The sequence below is a fragment of the Piliocolobus tephrosceles genome, chromosome 5 (assembly GCF_002776525.5).
Source record: "Piliocolobus tephrosceles isolate RC106 chromosome 5, ASM277652v3, whole genome shotgun sequence".
NCBI lineage: Eukaryota > Metazoa > Chordata > Mammalia > Primates > Cercopithecidae > Piliocolobus > Piliocolobus tephrosceles.
This window is the reverse complement of record NC_045438.1, coordinates 137801589-137817616: the sequence shown is the minus strand read 5'-3', so window position 1 is coordinate 137817616 and position 16028 is coordinate 137801589. Positions and strand designations below refer to the sequence as shown.

The 16028-nt window shown below is 48.6% G+C and overlaps 1 protein-coding gene across 2 annotated transcripts in view; it reads right to left on the bottom strand.

Annotated features, from left to right (window-relative positions):
• Nucleotides 1–233: 233 nt before the first annotated feature.
• LOC111527883 (ATP-binding cassette sub-family F member 1) overlaps nucleotides 234–16028 on the bottom strand; it is a 19056-nt gene continuing 3261 nt past the window's right edge. Inside the window, exons 2-25 of one of the 2 annotated variants that reach the window (XM_023194426.2) lie at nucleotides 12533–12579; nucleotides 12070–12171; nucleotides 11808–11937; nucleotides 11625–11662; nucleotides 11433–11540; nucleotides 10318–10392; nucleotides 10125–10238; nucleotides 8144–8257; nucleotides 7463–7585; nucleotides 6944–7044; nucleotides 6756–6841; nucleotides 6325–6464; nucleotides 6090–6238; nucleotides 5312–5395; nucleotides 4974–5098; nucleotides 4665–4777; nucleotides 4356–4527; nucleotides 4113–4187; nucleotides 3950–4020; nucleotides 1941–1973; nucleotides 1689–1857; nucleotides 1449–1513; nucleotides 1285–1357; nucleotides 234–1124 (exon numbers count right to left, since the gene is read on the bottom strand). In XM_023194426.2, the coding sequence (XP_023050194.2) occupies nucleotides 958–1124; nucleotides 1285–1357; nucleotides 1449–1513; nucleotides 1689–1857; nucleotides 1941–1973; nucleotides 3950–4020; nucleotides 4113–4187; nucleotides 4356–4527; nucleotides 4665–4777; nucleotides 4974–5098; nucleotides 5312–5395; nucleotides 6090–6238; nucleotides 6325–6464; nucleotides 6756–6841; nucleotides 6944–7044; nucleotides 7463–7585; nucleotides 8144–8257; nucleotides 10125–10238; nucleotides 10318–10392; nucleotides 11433–11540; nucleotides 11625–11662; nucleotides 11808–11937; nucleotides 12070–12171; nucleotides 12533–12579 (2474 nt within the window). In that variant the 3' untranslated portion in view covers nucleotides 234–957. The remainder of the gene's footprint in view (nucleotides 1125–1284; nucleotides 1358–1448; nucleotides 1514–1688; nucleotides 1858–1940; nucleotides 1974–3949; nucleotides 4021–4112; nucleotides 4188–4355; nucleotides 4528–4664; nucleotides 4778–4973; nucleotides 5099–5311; nucleotides 5396–6089; nucleotides 6239–6324; nucleotides 6465–6755; nucleotides 6842–6943; nucleotides 7045–7462; nucleotides 7586–8143; nucleotides 8258–10124; nucleotides 10239–10317; nucleotides 10393–11432; nucleotides 11541–11624; nucleotides 11663–11807; nucleotides 11938–12069; nucleotides 12172–12532; nucleotides 12580–16028) is intronic. The other variant, XM_023194427.3, reaches the window with a different exon arrangement.

The following is a 16028-nucleotide window of genomic DNA, read 5'->3' as shown; positions in this document are numbered from 1 at the left end:
TGAGGCAGGAAAATTGCTTGAACCTGGGAGGTGGAGGCTGCAGTGAGCCAAGATCGTGCCACTGCACTCCAGCCTTAGTGAAAGGACAAGATTCTGTCAAAAACAAACAACAAAAAACAAAAGAGACCCAAGTTCCAAGACGGAAGGTATGAATCGCTTTGCTTTTTCCTCACGTGAAGGGTTGGGGGAAAGGAATCCCATGATCCTCAAACAGCAAACACCGTCAGCAAGACTGCAAACAAGATCCATTTAGTGGGGATGAGGGGATTATTAAAAGCTGCTAGAAAACTGAATAAAGCAAATCAAGACTGAGAACAGTTTCAATACTCCCATCAATCTCCAAACAGTGACAGGTCGGCAGCAACTCCTTTCCTTTATTTCTTCCCCTTGTAAAGGGAAATTCAAGTTCAGCAGCATTCCTTTCCTGCCCCAAGTCCTCAACCAGACAAGAGGCTGCAGGCACCAAATCTTGGGTTGGATAATGGCAAAGGCCTCAGAAGCTCACCTCCAGCTCTGAGCTTCAACAGCTGTTTGTACCAGTGACTCAGCATTAAATCCACCAGAAAAGAACAGCACCACCCAAAGACCAGGGAGCAGCTGGGCCTGAAGCTGTCGGGTAAACCAGAGGCAGGCTTCTGAGTGATGACAGTCTTGAGACAATAGGCCACATAAACTTGGCTGCATGGAACCTCACAATAAGGTGGTCACCTTTTGTTTGTTTAGGGGGATGCCAAGGATAAGGCCAGCTCAGTTATATGAAGAAAAGCAGAACAAACAAGTCTTTCAGAGAAATAGATGCAGTCAGAGTGGGATCAAGGTCACACTCCACTTTCATGTGCCTGAGTGGTTGCCAGGTCAGCTGCAGGCCAGAGGCAGTCTTCAGATGAGAAGGGGAGACCACAGGGGACTTCTAGGCCACACAAGTATGCCTCTCGGGAGACTTCTGGGAAGGAAAGCTCACTCTCGGGGCCGGCTGACCATGACTTCACCCAGGGCCTCCAACACTTCCCGCTTGTAGTCTTCGAAGTCACCATCGATTTGGCTGACACTCTGCTCCTCCACCACCCACAGCTGGCAGTTGGTTTCTGTGATGAGTCGGGCATCATGGCTCACAACGATCACAGCTTTAAAGAAAGAAAGAAAGAAAGAACAGAGGGCAGGAAGAAAGGAGGAAGAGGGGAATCAGAACATGAAATAAGGGAGTCCTAGGCCCTGCTGCAGTGAAGGACACTACAACTTGGTCCCCATGGAGCAGGGAGGAGGGCACACTCTTAGCTGACTTACCACCCTTGTATTCATTGATGGCCTCCCCCAGAGCATCAATAGACTCTATGTCCAGGTTATTGGTTGGCTCATCCTACAGAGGAGGAATTCCATGACTGAGCATTGCAACTCCCATCTTCCATACTGTTACCCTTATCCCTTCTCCTACAGCCCAGCTCACTCACCAAGATGAGGACATCAGGCTCCCGACAGGCCAGCTCGGCAAACACAACTCGCGCTTTCTGACCACCTGTAGCAAAGGAAGGGGAGGGCTGTCACACCTTCTAGCACCTCACAGTCTGAAGGTAAACCCTCAAGATAAGCCAGTTTGTGAACTGAGGCTCCCTCATTCCCGGTTCCTCTAGGTAGTTTGTAGACATGAATGATACGGTGAAGGGTGCCCTCCCTGGCCCCTGCAATGGTACCAGAGAGTTTGCAGATCTGGATGGTGTGGGCGTGACTCTCCAGGCCGAAGCGGCCCAGACACTTGCGGGCATCCTGGTAGGGCAGGTTGAAGCCCCGCTGCAGGTACTCAGTGGGTGTCTCCTCCATGCGCAGCTGCTCTGCATACTGCTGGTTGAAGAAGCCAATTTTCTGCCCGAGAAGAGGGAGGTGGTCAGTTGAAGTCACACTTCCTCCATCAGATTACCATTCCCTAAATCCCAATACCAACTTACCAGCCGGTGGTTCTTTCTCATTTCCCCATGGGTCTGCAAGGGAAGAGAAAGTAGTTAAGAGGAGGGTAAGGGGAAAAGGCACTGCAGCTCCACATACCAACTTTTTTTTTTTGAGACGGAATCTAGCTCTGTCACCCAGGCTGGAGTGCAGTGGCGCAATCTCGGCTCACTGCAACCTCCGCCTCCTGGGTTCACACCATTCTCCTGCCTCAGCCTCCCGAGTAGCTGGGACTACAGGCGCCTGCCACCACGCCTGACTAATTTTTTTTTTTTTTTAGTAGAGACGGGGTTTCACCATGTTAGCCAGGATGGTCTCCATGTCCTGACCTCATCCATACACCAACTTTTCTGAAGGGGAGACAAACACCAGAAATGGGCCAGGGACAAGTATGCATAAGAAAAGGAATAAGGGCTGGGCGCAGTGGCTCATGCCTGTAATCCCAGCACTTTGGGAGGCCAAGGAGGGCAGGTCAGGAGGCACTTGAGGTCAGGAGTTCGAGACCAGGCTGGCCAACTCTGTCTCTACTGAAAATACAATAATTAGCTGGGCATAGTGGGACATGCCTGTAATCCCAGCTACTCAGGAGGTTGAGGCACAAGAATCGTTTTAACCCAGGAGTTTGAAGTTGCTGAGATTGCACCACTGCACTCCAGTCTCGAGGACAGGACAAGACTCCATCTCAAAAAAGAAAAGGAAAAGGGATGTTCCCCTAATATGACAAAGGCATGGTGAGCAAAGTAAAAGAGTAAGGGGCAAAAGGGGAGTTAAGCAAAATAGAGGGAGGACGACAGGGACAAGCAGGAGGGACTAACCACAGCCAAAGAACATCTGCTCTCCATACAGCGAGACTCACGAATGGTACATCCTAAGGGCCTCAGGTGACAAGTTTAGTGTTTTGGGGAGGATCTAATACCTTTCTAAAGATCTAATCTCTGGATGTGAGAAAATGGCCTCTCAACACTTTGCTGGAGGGAGCAGAAATGGCTACAAACTTTCTAACACACTAGATGGCAATATATTACAAAAGTTCAAATAAAATGGTAGACTTGCCCAGGCGCCGTGGCTCACGCCTGTAATCCCAGCACTTTGGGAGGCCAAGGCAGGCAGATCATGAGGTCAGGATATCGAGACCATCCTGGCTAATCTTGGTGCACTGCAACCTCTGCCTCCTGGGTTCAAGTGATTCTCCTGCCTCAGCCTCCCAAATAACTGGGATTACAGGCATGCGCAACCACACCTGGCTAATTTTGTATTTTCAGTAGAGATGGGGTTTCTTCATGTTGGTCTCGAACTCCCCACCTCAGGTGATCCACCCGCCTCGGATTCCCAAAGTGTTGGGATTATAGGTGTGAGCCACGCATCAGGCTTAGGCTGGTTTTTAACTCCTGAGCTCAAGTGATCCGCCCGCCTCAGCCTCCCCCAAAGAGTTGGGATTACAGGCATGAGCCACCACACCAGGCCATTTTTTTTGGAGATGGAGTCTCGCTCTGTTGTCCAGACTACAGTGCAATGGTGCAATCTCAGCTCACTGCAACCTCCGCCTCCCAGGTTCCAGCAATTCTGCCTCAGCCTCCTGAGTAGCTGGGATATAGATGCGTGCCATCACACCTGCCTAATTTTTGTATTTTTAGTAGAGACGGGGTCCACCATGTTGGCCAGGCTGGTCGGGAACTCTTGACCTCAGGTGATCCCTGCTGGGATTACAGGCGTAAGCCACTGTGCCCAGCCCGTTTATGCAATTTTTAATTGTTCTATAAAAGACATATATTTCTTGTATAACCAAAACACGTGGGTGTGCCCCCTAGTTCGATCCCAATTCTCTTAGCTCTCCTCCCTGAACTGATCTAAACTCTTCTCCTCCTCTACTGCTCCTCTTAGGGAAATGAATCATCTATGATGAGTTCTGTATTTAACTCTACATTCTCGAGAAGCTCCCTGATTCCAGCTTCTGGCAAGCAGCTGTGTCTTCACATTTCTCATGCTCTCCCTTCTTGGCTCCAGGACTCACCGGTGTCAGCTTGCCAGTCAGCAGCAGGAGTAGCGTACTCTTCCCCACACCATTAGGGCCCACAATGCAAACTGCAAGATGGAAGACAGGTGGTCAAAGAGGTCCCCAGAGACTCTCCCCATGGCTCCTGCTACACATCCCTGAGCCAACCCCGCCAACTCACTCCTTGAATCCATGTCGATGCCAAAATCCAGGTTTTTAAAGAGTGGTTTCTGGCCCTCGTAGCCGAATGTCACACCTGAAAGCCAGGAAAAGCAGCAATTTATATTATTTTCAGTCCCTGTAAAGTTCCTCTGATGTGCTGGCCTTGGAGAACAGGAGCAATGTCAACCTTGGTGGAGAATCTGGGGTGCACATACATGCTTCTGGTGCTTCCTGTGGAGCAGCAGAGGCCCGCGGCACTCACCATGCAGACCCAGCACAGGAGGGCTGAGTGGTGGGGGGTCCGGAAAAGTGAAGCGCACAGTGTACTCCTTAGGGCGCTTCAGGAGCTCAGGGGCCTCCTGGGATTCCTCATCCTGGTTTTTCCGTCGGCATTTCTGCTGCTTCCGAGTCAGGGCTTCCTTCGTTTGTTTTTCCTGGAGAGGAAGAGGAAAAAAGAGACATCTGTCCTGCACAGCAGTCCTCGAAATGTAGGCCAGCGTTCCAGAGTCTTCTTCCTCCACTGTCAGGAGAGAACAGTGGTCCCCAGCCCAGAAGTCCCTCAGGTGCTCACCGCCTGCTTGGTGGACTTCCCGCCTGCCTTCAGCTCCTTCAGCTTTTTCTCTTGCTTCTCATACTGCTTCAGCAGTTCTTTCTGCTTCTGCTGGTACATCTTTTTGAAGGTCACTGGGGCAGAAGAGGGGAATGGGCATCAGTGGTTGCTCCTCTCCCCGGCAAAGGGACAACCAGGGGTTGGTGGTGACGGGGTAGGCATCACTGTCTGGAATTCTGACAGGATTCAGTTTATCTAAATAGGCCCTCCCATTCAGGTCTCTTTTCAAGGTTCTATCTCTTCCCTGCATCCACACACAATTCTACTTACTGTAATTGCCCCTATAGTAGTGGAGTCGCTGGGCATCGAGGTGGATGATATCAGTGCAGACATCATCCAAGAAACCCTGGTCATGGGAGACAATCAGCAAGGTCTTCCGCCAGCCCTGGAGGTAGCTGGGTTTCAGAGAACAGGGTGTAAGTGTCACAGCGGTCAAGTGAGAGAGAAGTCAGGGGAAGCAGGCAGACAATGGCGGCTGGGAGGGAAAGGGGGGGGTCTGGATAGAGCTGTCACAGGTACAGTGGAGAACGGCTAAAGGAAAACAGGGCAGGGAGGGAAGGGGAAGAAAGTGCAGAATGGGAACCAATGATGCAAAGGCCGTAACGCACTTATTGAGCCAGATGACAGCGTTGAGGTCCAGGTGGTTGGTGGGCTCATCCAGCATCAGCAGTGTGGGCTCCATGAACAGTGCCCTAGAGGGTGGGTAGCACAGGGCAGGGTCAGGGAGAGAAAGATCCTTGCTCAGACAACCCCAGAGAAAATTCAGGGAGATAGAGCCTGAGACCATGAACACTCCTTCCCAAGCTCTCCTCAGAGAAGTTCTTGGGCAGGATATGGTTTAAGTTTTTCTGAGACAGGGCCTTGCCCTGTTGCCCAGGTTGTCATACAATGGCACAGTCAGGGCTCACTGTAGCCTCAATCTCCCAGGTCCAAGTGATACTTCTACTTCAGCCTCCAGAGTAGCTGTGACCACAAGCGTGCACCACCAAGTCCAGCTAATTTTTAAATTTTTTGTAGAGACAGTGTCTCCCTATGTTGCCCAGGCTAGGATATGCTTTTTTTCCCTTTCTGTGAAGATAGGGTCCCGCTATATTGCCCAGGCTGCTCTCAAACTCCTGGGTTCAAGATAATCCTCCTGCCTCTGCCTTCCAAAGTGCTGGGATTACAGGCATGACCCATTGCGCCCAGCTGCAGGGTATGTTGATGAGAACTCACCACCAGGTAGAGAGAAACAGAGAAAGACCCTAAGCTCTCACAACACAGATAGTAAGGAGGGAGAGGTAAGCCTTGGGCCTCCCTATTGCCTCGGAAGAATGAGAAGAGATAGAGGGAAAGGGCCCTGGTGGTCTGAGGTTGGAAGGGAGGGCAGCGAGGTGAATGGCCCACCTGGCCAGGGAGACACGCATGCGCCAGCCCCCTGAGAACTTCTGTGTGGGTCGATTCTGCATTTCAGGGTCAAAGCCGAGGCCAGCCAGGATTCGCCGTGCTTTGGCCTCTGCAGCTGCTGCCCCAGTGGCCCGCAATTCCTCATACACCTGGGAGGAGGGAGAAGAGGACACATGTCTGAGGGTCCCAGGAACCCCCGAGTCTTAGCCCGTGTCCCCTGCGCCATCTCCTCTACCTTCTCTAGCCTCTCAGCAGCTGTGTCATCTCCTTGTTCCAGCTGTCCCTGAAGCTGCCGCTCCTCTTCCAGCAGCTTTAATCGCTTGGTGTCAGCTCGAAGAACAGCCTGGACTGCTGGTGTCTCATCTGCTACCACCTCTGGGAGGCAGAGGGAGAACAGTCAGGCAGCCTCAAGAGCCAAGAGTCTCATCCTTCTTTCCCTTCAACTGCATTTCTGCTTTGCCTGACCCTGCCCAGCTTTTTGTACTCGTTCCAAATAAAACAAGTTCCTCATTGACTCTCCCCTCCTTTCGTTAGCATCCCTTTCCCAGTCCCCAGTCTCCCTCCACATCCCTTCCAACTCCATAGCCACAGTTTCTTCTATTCTTGGCTGGCTTTTCTACCCAACTGCCCACCCCACCAAGCCCCTTTTCTCCCCACTGGCCTCACCCTGCTCACACAGCAACACATCAATGTTGGGAGGGATGCTCAGGGCTCGGTTGGCAATGTGCTTGAGGAGTGTGGTCTTGCCCTTGCTGGGGAATAAAAGCTATTAGGACCCGGCCACCACTGAGAAATCTCTTCTTATCCCTCCAGGCTCCTCCCCTTTTTGGCCTCCAGCTCCATCCTCTTCTCACCCATTGGGCCCCACCAGCCCGTAGCGGCGGCCGGCTACAATGTACAGGTCTGCATTGACGAACAGCTCCTTGCCATGAGCGGAGATGCTGAACTTCTCCAGCTGCAGCCATCAGGAAAGAGGTGGCAGAGGGAAGGGATGATCACATGAAAATTCTCCCTTTGGGACAGGAGTGGTCACTTTCTCCCTGCAGGGAAGCCTCTGACAAACCGATACCTCCAGCATAATCCCCTTCTTCTCCCCACAGCCGGTCCCTGCCCTGTCCACTGCCTGGAATGGGAGTCCCATGCGTCCTCAGCTAGTCTGGTCTGTCCCACACTATTTTCTGCCGCGGGTGGACCCTACTTCTACTGGTTTTTCTATCTTCTTGCTCAAGTTGCAGAACCCAAGGTGTGGAAAATGCCTCCAATCTTTCTTCCCACTGAACTAACCCATTCACACACCATGGCCACTCAGGGAAGATGAGAGAACTGGCTCTTCCCTAGGTAAGTGGACTGGAAGGGGCCCCCTGAGACCTTACCTTGATGTCAGATGCATTTTCTAACATGGCTTGGCGGGAGGACATCTCTGCCTGGGACACGGAGAAGTCATTTTCAGCTGCATTGGCTGCTTTTAATGAAGCCACTTGGCGCTCATACTCCATCTGAGAAGGAAGGAAAAACTACATTTAAAGCCACGGTCTACCAGTTTCCCATCACCATGAAACAGCCCATGCTGGCTGGGCATGCTGGCTGACGCCTGTAATCCCAGTACTCTTGGAGGCTGAGGAAGGTGGATCTCTTGAGCTCAGGAGTCTGAGACCAGCCTGGGCAACATGGCAAAATCCCGTCTCTACAAAAAATACAAAATTTAGCCGGGCATGGTGGTGCCACCCATAGTCTCATCTATTCAGGAGGCTGAGGTAGGAGGATCACTTAGGCCTGGGAGGTTGAGGCTGCAGTGAGCAGAGATCACATCACTGCACTCCAGCCTGAGGAACAGTGTGAGCCCCTGTCTCAAAAAACAAACAAAAAACTCCAAACTGAAATAGCCCATGTCATCAGACATTGAGACAAGGCTCACAGAACACAATTATTTTCCTACTCCGATTGTTTTACCTGGAGTAGCCCCCAAAGCTGTCCTTCCTATTCCCAATCGCGTGTCCCCTAGTTGAAGTATTTAAAAATCCCCTACTTTTGACCGCTAAGAACCAAGGTCTTACCTGTTTTTTCAGCTTTTTCTTCTCCTTTTTGCTAAGGTGAGCATAGGGATCATCTGCCTTAGACTCTCCTCCTTCCTCCTCCTCTTCTTCCCCTTCTCCTTCTTCCTCTGAGCCCTGTGAGAACCCAGGGATGGTCAAAAGTAGGGACCCCGGCTGGGTGCGGTGGCTCACGCCCGTAATCCCACCATTTTGGGAGGCCAAGGCGGGCAGATCCTGAGGTCAGGAGATCAAGACCATCCTGGCTAACACAGTGAAACCCCATCTGTACTAAAAATTACAAAAAATTAGCTGGACGTGGTGGTGGGCACTTGTAGTCCCAGCTACTTGGGAGGCTGAGGCAGGAGAATGGTGTGAACCTGGGAGGTGGAGCTTGCAGTGAGTCGAGATCGCGCCACTGCACTCCAGGCTGGGTGACAGAGCGAGACTCCATATCAAAAACAAACAAACAAACAAATAAACAAACAAACAAAAAAACCCAGGGACTCCTTCTAGAACTCAGATTTCATGTCATCCGCCCCCTTTCCCTACCCCAGTTCCACAGTCAGCTCTTTCCTTCACTACTCAGAGTCCTAAAATATCTTGGGATCCTCTCTCATTCTCATACCCAGCCCCTGGTCTCCCTGTAGTCCTTTACCAATTTCTGCTACCACAAATGGTACAAGACAAATGGTATGAATATATATGTATGAAATGTGACAACGCGTATGTCCCTATAAACGTAACTCCCAATACAATGTAACTGAAGGTGAAGTAAATGGATTTCAGAGTTTCATTTGCATAAAATGAGTTTCTGTGGTTTCCCTGTTAACATGCAAAGAAAAGATCAGGTAGCCGGCTGGGTGCGGTGGCTCATGTCTGTAATGGCCAACACGAGCAGATCACAAGGTCAGGAGATTGAGACCATCCTGGCTAACATGGTGAAATCCTGTCTCTACTAAAAACACAAAAAATTAGCTGGTCATGATGGCACATGCCTGTAGTCCCAGCTACTTAGGCAGCTGAGGCAGGAGAACTGCTTGAACCCGGGAGGCAGAGGTTGCAGTGAGCCGAGATTACACCACTGCACTCCAGCCTGGGCAATGGAGTAAGACTCCATCTCAAAAAAAAAAAAAAAAAAAAAAATCAGGAATCTCTAGTGTACAGTCAGAGGAATCAAGCAGAATCACAGAACCAGGAAGTGTCAGAGGCATGGGGACCCTAGAGATCTCCAGATTCCCCCTTCTATCACACAAAGGAGACAAGTGAGACCCAAAGGGATGGGAAGATGTATTCAAGGTCATAGCCAGTGAAGGCAGAGCCAGGACCCAGATCATCTGAGATAAATTCCAGGCCCTTTCCTCACTGGATCAGGTGTTGCAAACTACAGCCCATGGGCCAAGGCTGACCTGACACTTGATTTTACATAGCTCCTGAACTTTATAAAAATAGTTTTTGTATTTTCAAAGAGTTGGTTAAAAAAAAAGAATATGTAATAGAGATTGTATGTGGCCTGCAAAGCCAGAAACATTTACTACATGGCCCTTTATAGAAAAAGTTTGCTAACTGGGCACATTGGCTCACACCTGTAAGCATTTTGGGAGGCTGAGGCAGGACTGCTTGAGCCCAGAAGTTCAAGACCAGCCTGGGCAACAGAGTGAGACCTCGTCTCTACACTAAAAATTAAAAAATTAGCCAGGGGTAGTGGTGCACACTTCTAGTTCCAGCTACTCAGGAGGCTGAGGCAGGAGAATCTGTTGAGCCCAGGAAGTTGAGGCTTCAGTGAGCCGTGTTCACACCCCTGCACTCCAGACTGGGTGACAGAGTAAGATCCTGTGTAAATAAAAACAAAAACAAAACAACAACAACCCCACCATTCCCTCTAAACAAAGAAAAGAAAAAAGGTTTGCTGGGATAGTAACTATATCCCCAGATCATGACTCTCCCATAAGAACCCTGGAGCCCTAGTCCCTCATTCTACCTTCCCCCAACACCAAATACACACCTGCTCTGCCTTCTTGGCCTTCTCCTTCCCTTGTTTGGGAGGCTCCTTTTCCTTTATTATTTCTTCTTCTTCATCCTCCTCTTCATTGTCCAGAGCAGCGAATTTATTTTGAGGCTAATAGGGAAAAGACAGGTGTGATGAAATGCTTTAATTCCTGGGCCCCAATACCTCCTCCTGCTAGTTACTCTCTCACCTTAGCCTTCCCTTTTGACTTCTCTTCCTTTCCCTTTTTGCCCTTGAGCACAGGCTGCTGTTCCTCAGATACGGCCTGGAGGAGACACACATACACATTAAACACATACGTACAAATTATTGTGCTACTTTGCTGTGTAATAAGCATTTCTAGAGAGTCTACTGTGTTACCCATACAGATGCTCCTCCATTTATGATCAGGTTGCATCCCATCCCGATAAATCCACCAGAAACTGAAAGTATCATAAATCAAACTTACTATAGGTTTTTCTGGACATAACCCCATCATGAGTTGAGGAGTATCCTAAATGAGTATGACCTTCACACTATCATAAAGTAGAAAAACCGTATGCCTAAGTATAAGTTGGAGACCATCTGTACCGAGTGCTGCTGATGAAAAATGAGACCCAGAAAAACCCTACCCTCCAGCTTGAGACTAGATAGTGAAGAAAAAACTAGGGAATATCAGCAAGGTTAAGGATTATAAGTCAGGCAAGTGCGCAACTGGAGTGGGTGGCACTAGCACTGGAGGCTTTCTTGAGAGGGCAAACGGACATGGACTAAGATGCACACGCAGAAGAGTCACAAGTAGAAGAGCAAGGACCTGGGGCTTTGTTTCAGCTTCTGTGCTTGAAGCAACAGAATCACTGAAGATTTCTGAGTGATAAAAAGGGCATTTTTTTTTTTTTTTTTTGAGACGGAGTCTTGCTCTGTTGCCCAGGCTGGAGTGCACTGCCTCAATATCGGCTCACTGCAAATTCCGCCTCCCAAGTTCAAGTGATTCTCCTGCCTCAGCCTTCCAAGTAGCTGGGATTACAGGCGCACACCACCATGACTGGCTAATTTTTGTATTTTTAGTAGAGACGAGGTTTCACCATGTTGGTCAGGCTGGTTTCGATCTCTTGACCTCGTGATTTGCCCGCCTTGGCCTCCCAAAGTGCTGGGATTACAGGTGTGACCCACTGTGCCCAGCCTGGGTGTGTATTTTAAAAAGATGATTTTAACAGTATAAGTAAGACAGATTGAGGAGAGCTAGTTTAAAAGCAGGAAATTACTCCACCGTGGCCAGAAGGTGCTAAATGGAGTGAGAATGACTGATCGAGCCACCACTGTCACCTTATTGATCCGATTCTTCTCTGGCTTGGCAGGCTTAGGAGGATGTTTTTCTTCTTCATCCTCTTCCTCACTCTGATCCTGAATCAGGGCTGCAAAAACATTACCACCCTAGAGAATGAAAGGGCCACAGAAGTCAGTAGGATGGTCAAGACTGCATCCTTGGGGTCTCTGTTTACCACACAGATGGCTTACCTTGGTTTTCTTCCCTCCGCGGGGTTTTGGGGAGGGTACTGAAATGACAAGGGGAGAACATGAGATAGTAAACAATGACAATGTCTGGCCCCCCACTTTAATCCAACTTGAAGATCAAGGTATGAGGCATCACTCTCCATGACTCATGGATTCCAGGCACCCATTCCCCCTCCGGTCATTTACCTTCATCCTCCTCATCACTGGCTGGCACTGAGAGCTTCTTAAGACGCTCCATGAGCTCTTTCTCCTCCCCATCATCATCCACATCCTTCTTCCGCCTGCCTTTTCGGATATCTCGCTTCTTTTTTTGCTGCTGAGAGCAAAAGAAGAATGAGAAAATGAAGCCCAGGCCCCTGTTGTATTTCTGCCTCACAGAAGGTTCCCCATCAGCTGAGCGGAGCAACGTGGGCTGGAAAGGGATTGGTGGGCCCTGTGGCACTTGTACCTGCTGTTGCTGTTGCTGCTGCTGCTGCTGCTCCTCCTTCTCCTTGAGTACTTTCTCTTCTTCCCCAGCCTGTTTATCTTCTACTGCCAGCTCTTCAAAGAACTATCAAGGGAGTTAAGATACAGGTAAACATGGTTCCAAGAGCAATCCAATCAAGCTGTGCTCTGCCACACACGGGCCCACTGGCCCTCCACTCCACCCTCACCTTACCTCCTGTCTCTCTCTCTTTTTCTTTTAGTGGAGAATGGAGTGTGCGGGTCTCAAACTCCTGGGCTTCAGCTATCCTCCCACCTCTGCCTCCCTAAGTGCTGGGATTATAGGCGTAAGCCACCATGCCCAGCCTATCTCCTCTCTTGACAAGATCTTCTCTCCTCCCTTGGACCTCCCACCTCCTTCACATGGCTATTTATTTAGCCTGGAAACACCCATAGTCATTTCTTATCCTCAACCCTCATTTTCTCACCGTTTTTTTGATCTTCTTGTCCTTCTTCCCTTTCTTCACCACTTTGTCTAGAAAGTTAAGCGGAGATCGTGAATGCTTATCTACAAATTCCGAAGCAGTCTGATCTCCCCTGCAAGATCTCTGGAGCCTCCATCCTATTTTATTATTTTTCTAGCTTAACTATCACTCCCTAAATATTTGTACTGTCTCACAACTCCTGCAGAAATAATCATTCCCATCTCTATTCATTTATCCAGTAAGTATTTATTTACTACGCAGCTACCACGTGTCAGATAGTGTGCTAGCGTATGGGATTATAACAATGAACAAGACAACCGTGGTCTCCTCTGGAGCTTACAGGCTATAGGAAGAGAGATTTTTAAATAGGTAATTCCAGGTGTACTGAAGGTTCCAAAAGAAAAGGTAAAGCCTACTTGGTGGTTGAGGAGAAGCTGGCTTCATCTCTGGTGGCGGCCTCTCTAAAAAGATGACATTTAAGCTAATAACTGAAGTAATGAGGAGTATGAGAAGTTAGTCAGAGACATGGTGCAATTCCAGTGCTGTGCACAGGCCCAGCTGTGAGGAAGCACACACACTGAGAGACAGGGAAAGGTTTGGTATGGCTAAGCTTACAGACTGAGGGGAGAATGGTGCAAGGTAAGGCTGGAGTGAGGGCCCTGTAGTAAGGTTAAGGATTGGGGACTTTATTGGTATGATCGCTTTCACACTTTTAAAGTTTCATTTTGGCTTCAGAGTAGAGCAAGAATGGGAGGGAATAAGCATAGTGGGAAATCTGTTGGGGACGCTGTCAGAGCAGTCTGGGTGGTGGTGATAAGGGGAAAGAAGAATTCACAGGATGGGGCTAGAGGTGGGGAATAAAGAGCACCCAGCTGGGCGCGATGGCTCATGCCTGTAATCCCAGCGCTTTGTGAGGCCGGGGCAGGCAGATCACTTGAGGTCAGGAGTTCAAGACTAGCCTGGTGAACATGGTGAAACCCAGTCTTTACTAAAAACACAAAAAATTAACTGGGCATAGTGGCGGATGCCTGTAATCCCAGCTACTCGGGAGGCTGGGACAGAAGAATTGCTTGAACCCAGGAGGTGGAGGTTGCAGTGAGCTGAGATTGCACTATTGCACTACAGCCTGGGTGACAGAGCAAGACTCCATTTCACAAAAAAAAAAAAAAAAAGCACTCAGAGATGACTCCTTTGTTTTTAGCTGGCAAAATTAGCTGGGCTAAGTGGTACCATTTATTAATTAAGGAGGCAGTGGAAGAGAAGATCTTATAGGAAGAAAGAAGATATTATAAATTCAATTTGGGAGATACGTATGTATACACACACATGTATACAACACACACACCACACCCTCCTTTTTTTGTTTTTTTTTTAAGAGACAGGGTCTTGCTCTGTCACCCAGGCTGGAATGCAGTGGCATGATCATAACTCACTGTAACCTTAAATTCCTAGGCTCAGGTGATCCTCCCGCTTTAGCCTCCTGAGTAGCTAGGACTACAGGCAACCATCACTATGCCTGGTTAATTAAAAAATATATATATATTTTAGAGAGGAGGTCTCACTATGTTGCCCAGGCTAATCCCGAACCTCTGGCATCAAGCACTCCTCCTGCCTCAGCCTCCCAAACTGTTGGAATTGCAGGTCTGAGCCACTGTGCCTGGCTAGGGGGACATGTTGTTTGTAAAACCTACAGGCCATGTCAATAGAGTTATCTGGTAAGCAAATGAACACCTGGGTCTATGTCTTACTTTTTCTGCTTGAAAATTATAGCACAAATCACATTGTGTCATATTTACCTGTGTGCTTTCATTCTAGAGAGTTACCTGAGAGACTGTTTAGCCTGTGTTCCCAGGAAAGCCAAAACTGATTCAACAGATTCTAGCTCTACCCCTCTGTCCATCGTTGTTTCCCTGAAGGTGGAGGACCATGTCCAACTCCCTCCCCTACTGGAGCAGCCAGCAACCTCATGATTTCCCTGCAGGCTTAGGCCTATTTATTATCTTCCCTTCCAAAACATCCCTTCCATCCACTGCTATCTAATTCTACCCATAAGCATTTCAGTATTTAACATTAAAAAAAAAAAAAAAAAAAATCAGCCGGGTGTGGTGGCTCACGCCTGTAATCTCAGCACATTGGGAGGCCAAGGTGGGTGGATCATGAGGTCAGGAGATTGAGACCAGCTTGGCCAACATGGTGAAATCCCATCTCTACTAAAAATACAAAAATTAGTTGGGTGTGGTAGAGCACACCTGTAGTCCCAGCTACTTGGGAGGCTGAGGCAGGAGAATCGCTTGAACCCAGGAGGTGGAAGTTGCAGTGAGCCAAGATTGCGTCACTGTACTCCAGCCTGGGTGACAGAGCGAGACTCCATCTAAAAAAAAAAAAAGTCTGTGGGGAGGGGGGAGGGATAGCATTAGGAGATATACCTAATATAAATGACGAGTTAATGGGAGCAGCACACCAACATGGCACATGTATACATATGTAACAAACCTGCACGTTGTGCACATGTACCCTAGAACTTAAAGTATAAAAGAAAAAAACAAAAGGTCAATGGTATCCGCCATCTACTACATTAAAATATTCTCAAACCAGAATTCCATGTATTCCAAAGTAATCATTTATTCAGTAAAGTTTTATGGTGCATCTACTTTTCCAAAAAACTGGAGGTAATGAGAGACAATCCCAATAGTTAAAGGCTTCACAGACTAAAAGGGCCCTACCCTATCTTTTCTGTTTCCCTGCCCACACCTATGGTGTCTTCTTTCTGATCCTTTATGAAGTCCCAGGCATGCTTATGTCCGTCTGCTTAATCTGCATCCTCCATCCAGAACACATTGCAAAATTTGGGACCTTCCTCCTCCCCCAAAAACAAACCACAAAAAAGAAACAAACAAACAAAAAAACAAAGAAAAAAACATCTGAGCCCAGTATTGGGTGACTAATGTGAGAGTTGAAAAGTTGTGCAGGATTAATAATAAAAGGCTTTATATGCTATTCCAAGGAGTTTAATCCTAAAGACATTAGGAGGAAGGATCTACTGAAGTACTTAAGAAGGAAAAACATGATCAGCTCACCTTACCAACACAGAGGACTGACTCATCCCAGACATGAATTTCTCCCCAAGGACTAACACAGCCATACCATCTCTCCTCCTTTAAATCTGGCCAGGCGCAGTGGCTCATGCCTGTAATCCCAACATTTTGGGGACCAAGGTGGGAGGAGGGGTTGAGGCCAGAGGTTCAAGATTAGCCTGGGCAACATAGCAAGAACTCATCTCTACAGAAAACAAAAACCAAAAACAAACAAAAAATTAGCCAGGCACGGCAGTGTGTGCCTGTAGTCCCAGCTACATAGGAGGATGGCTTGAACCTGCGATTGAGGCTGCAGTGAGCTGAGATCGCACCACTGCACCCCAGCCTGACGACAGAGTGAGGCTCCGTCACAAAAAAAAAAAACCCACCAAAACCAAAAAAAATCTTTTTTTTTTTTTTTTTTG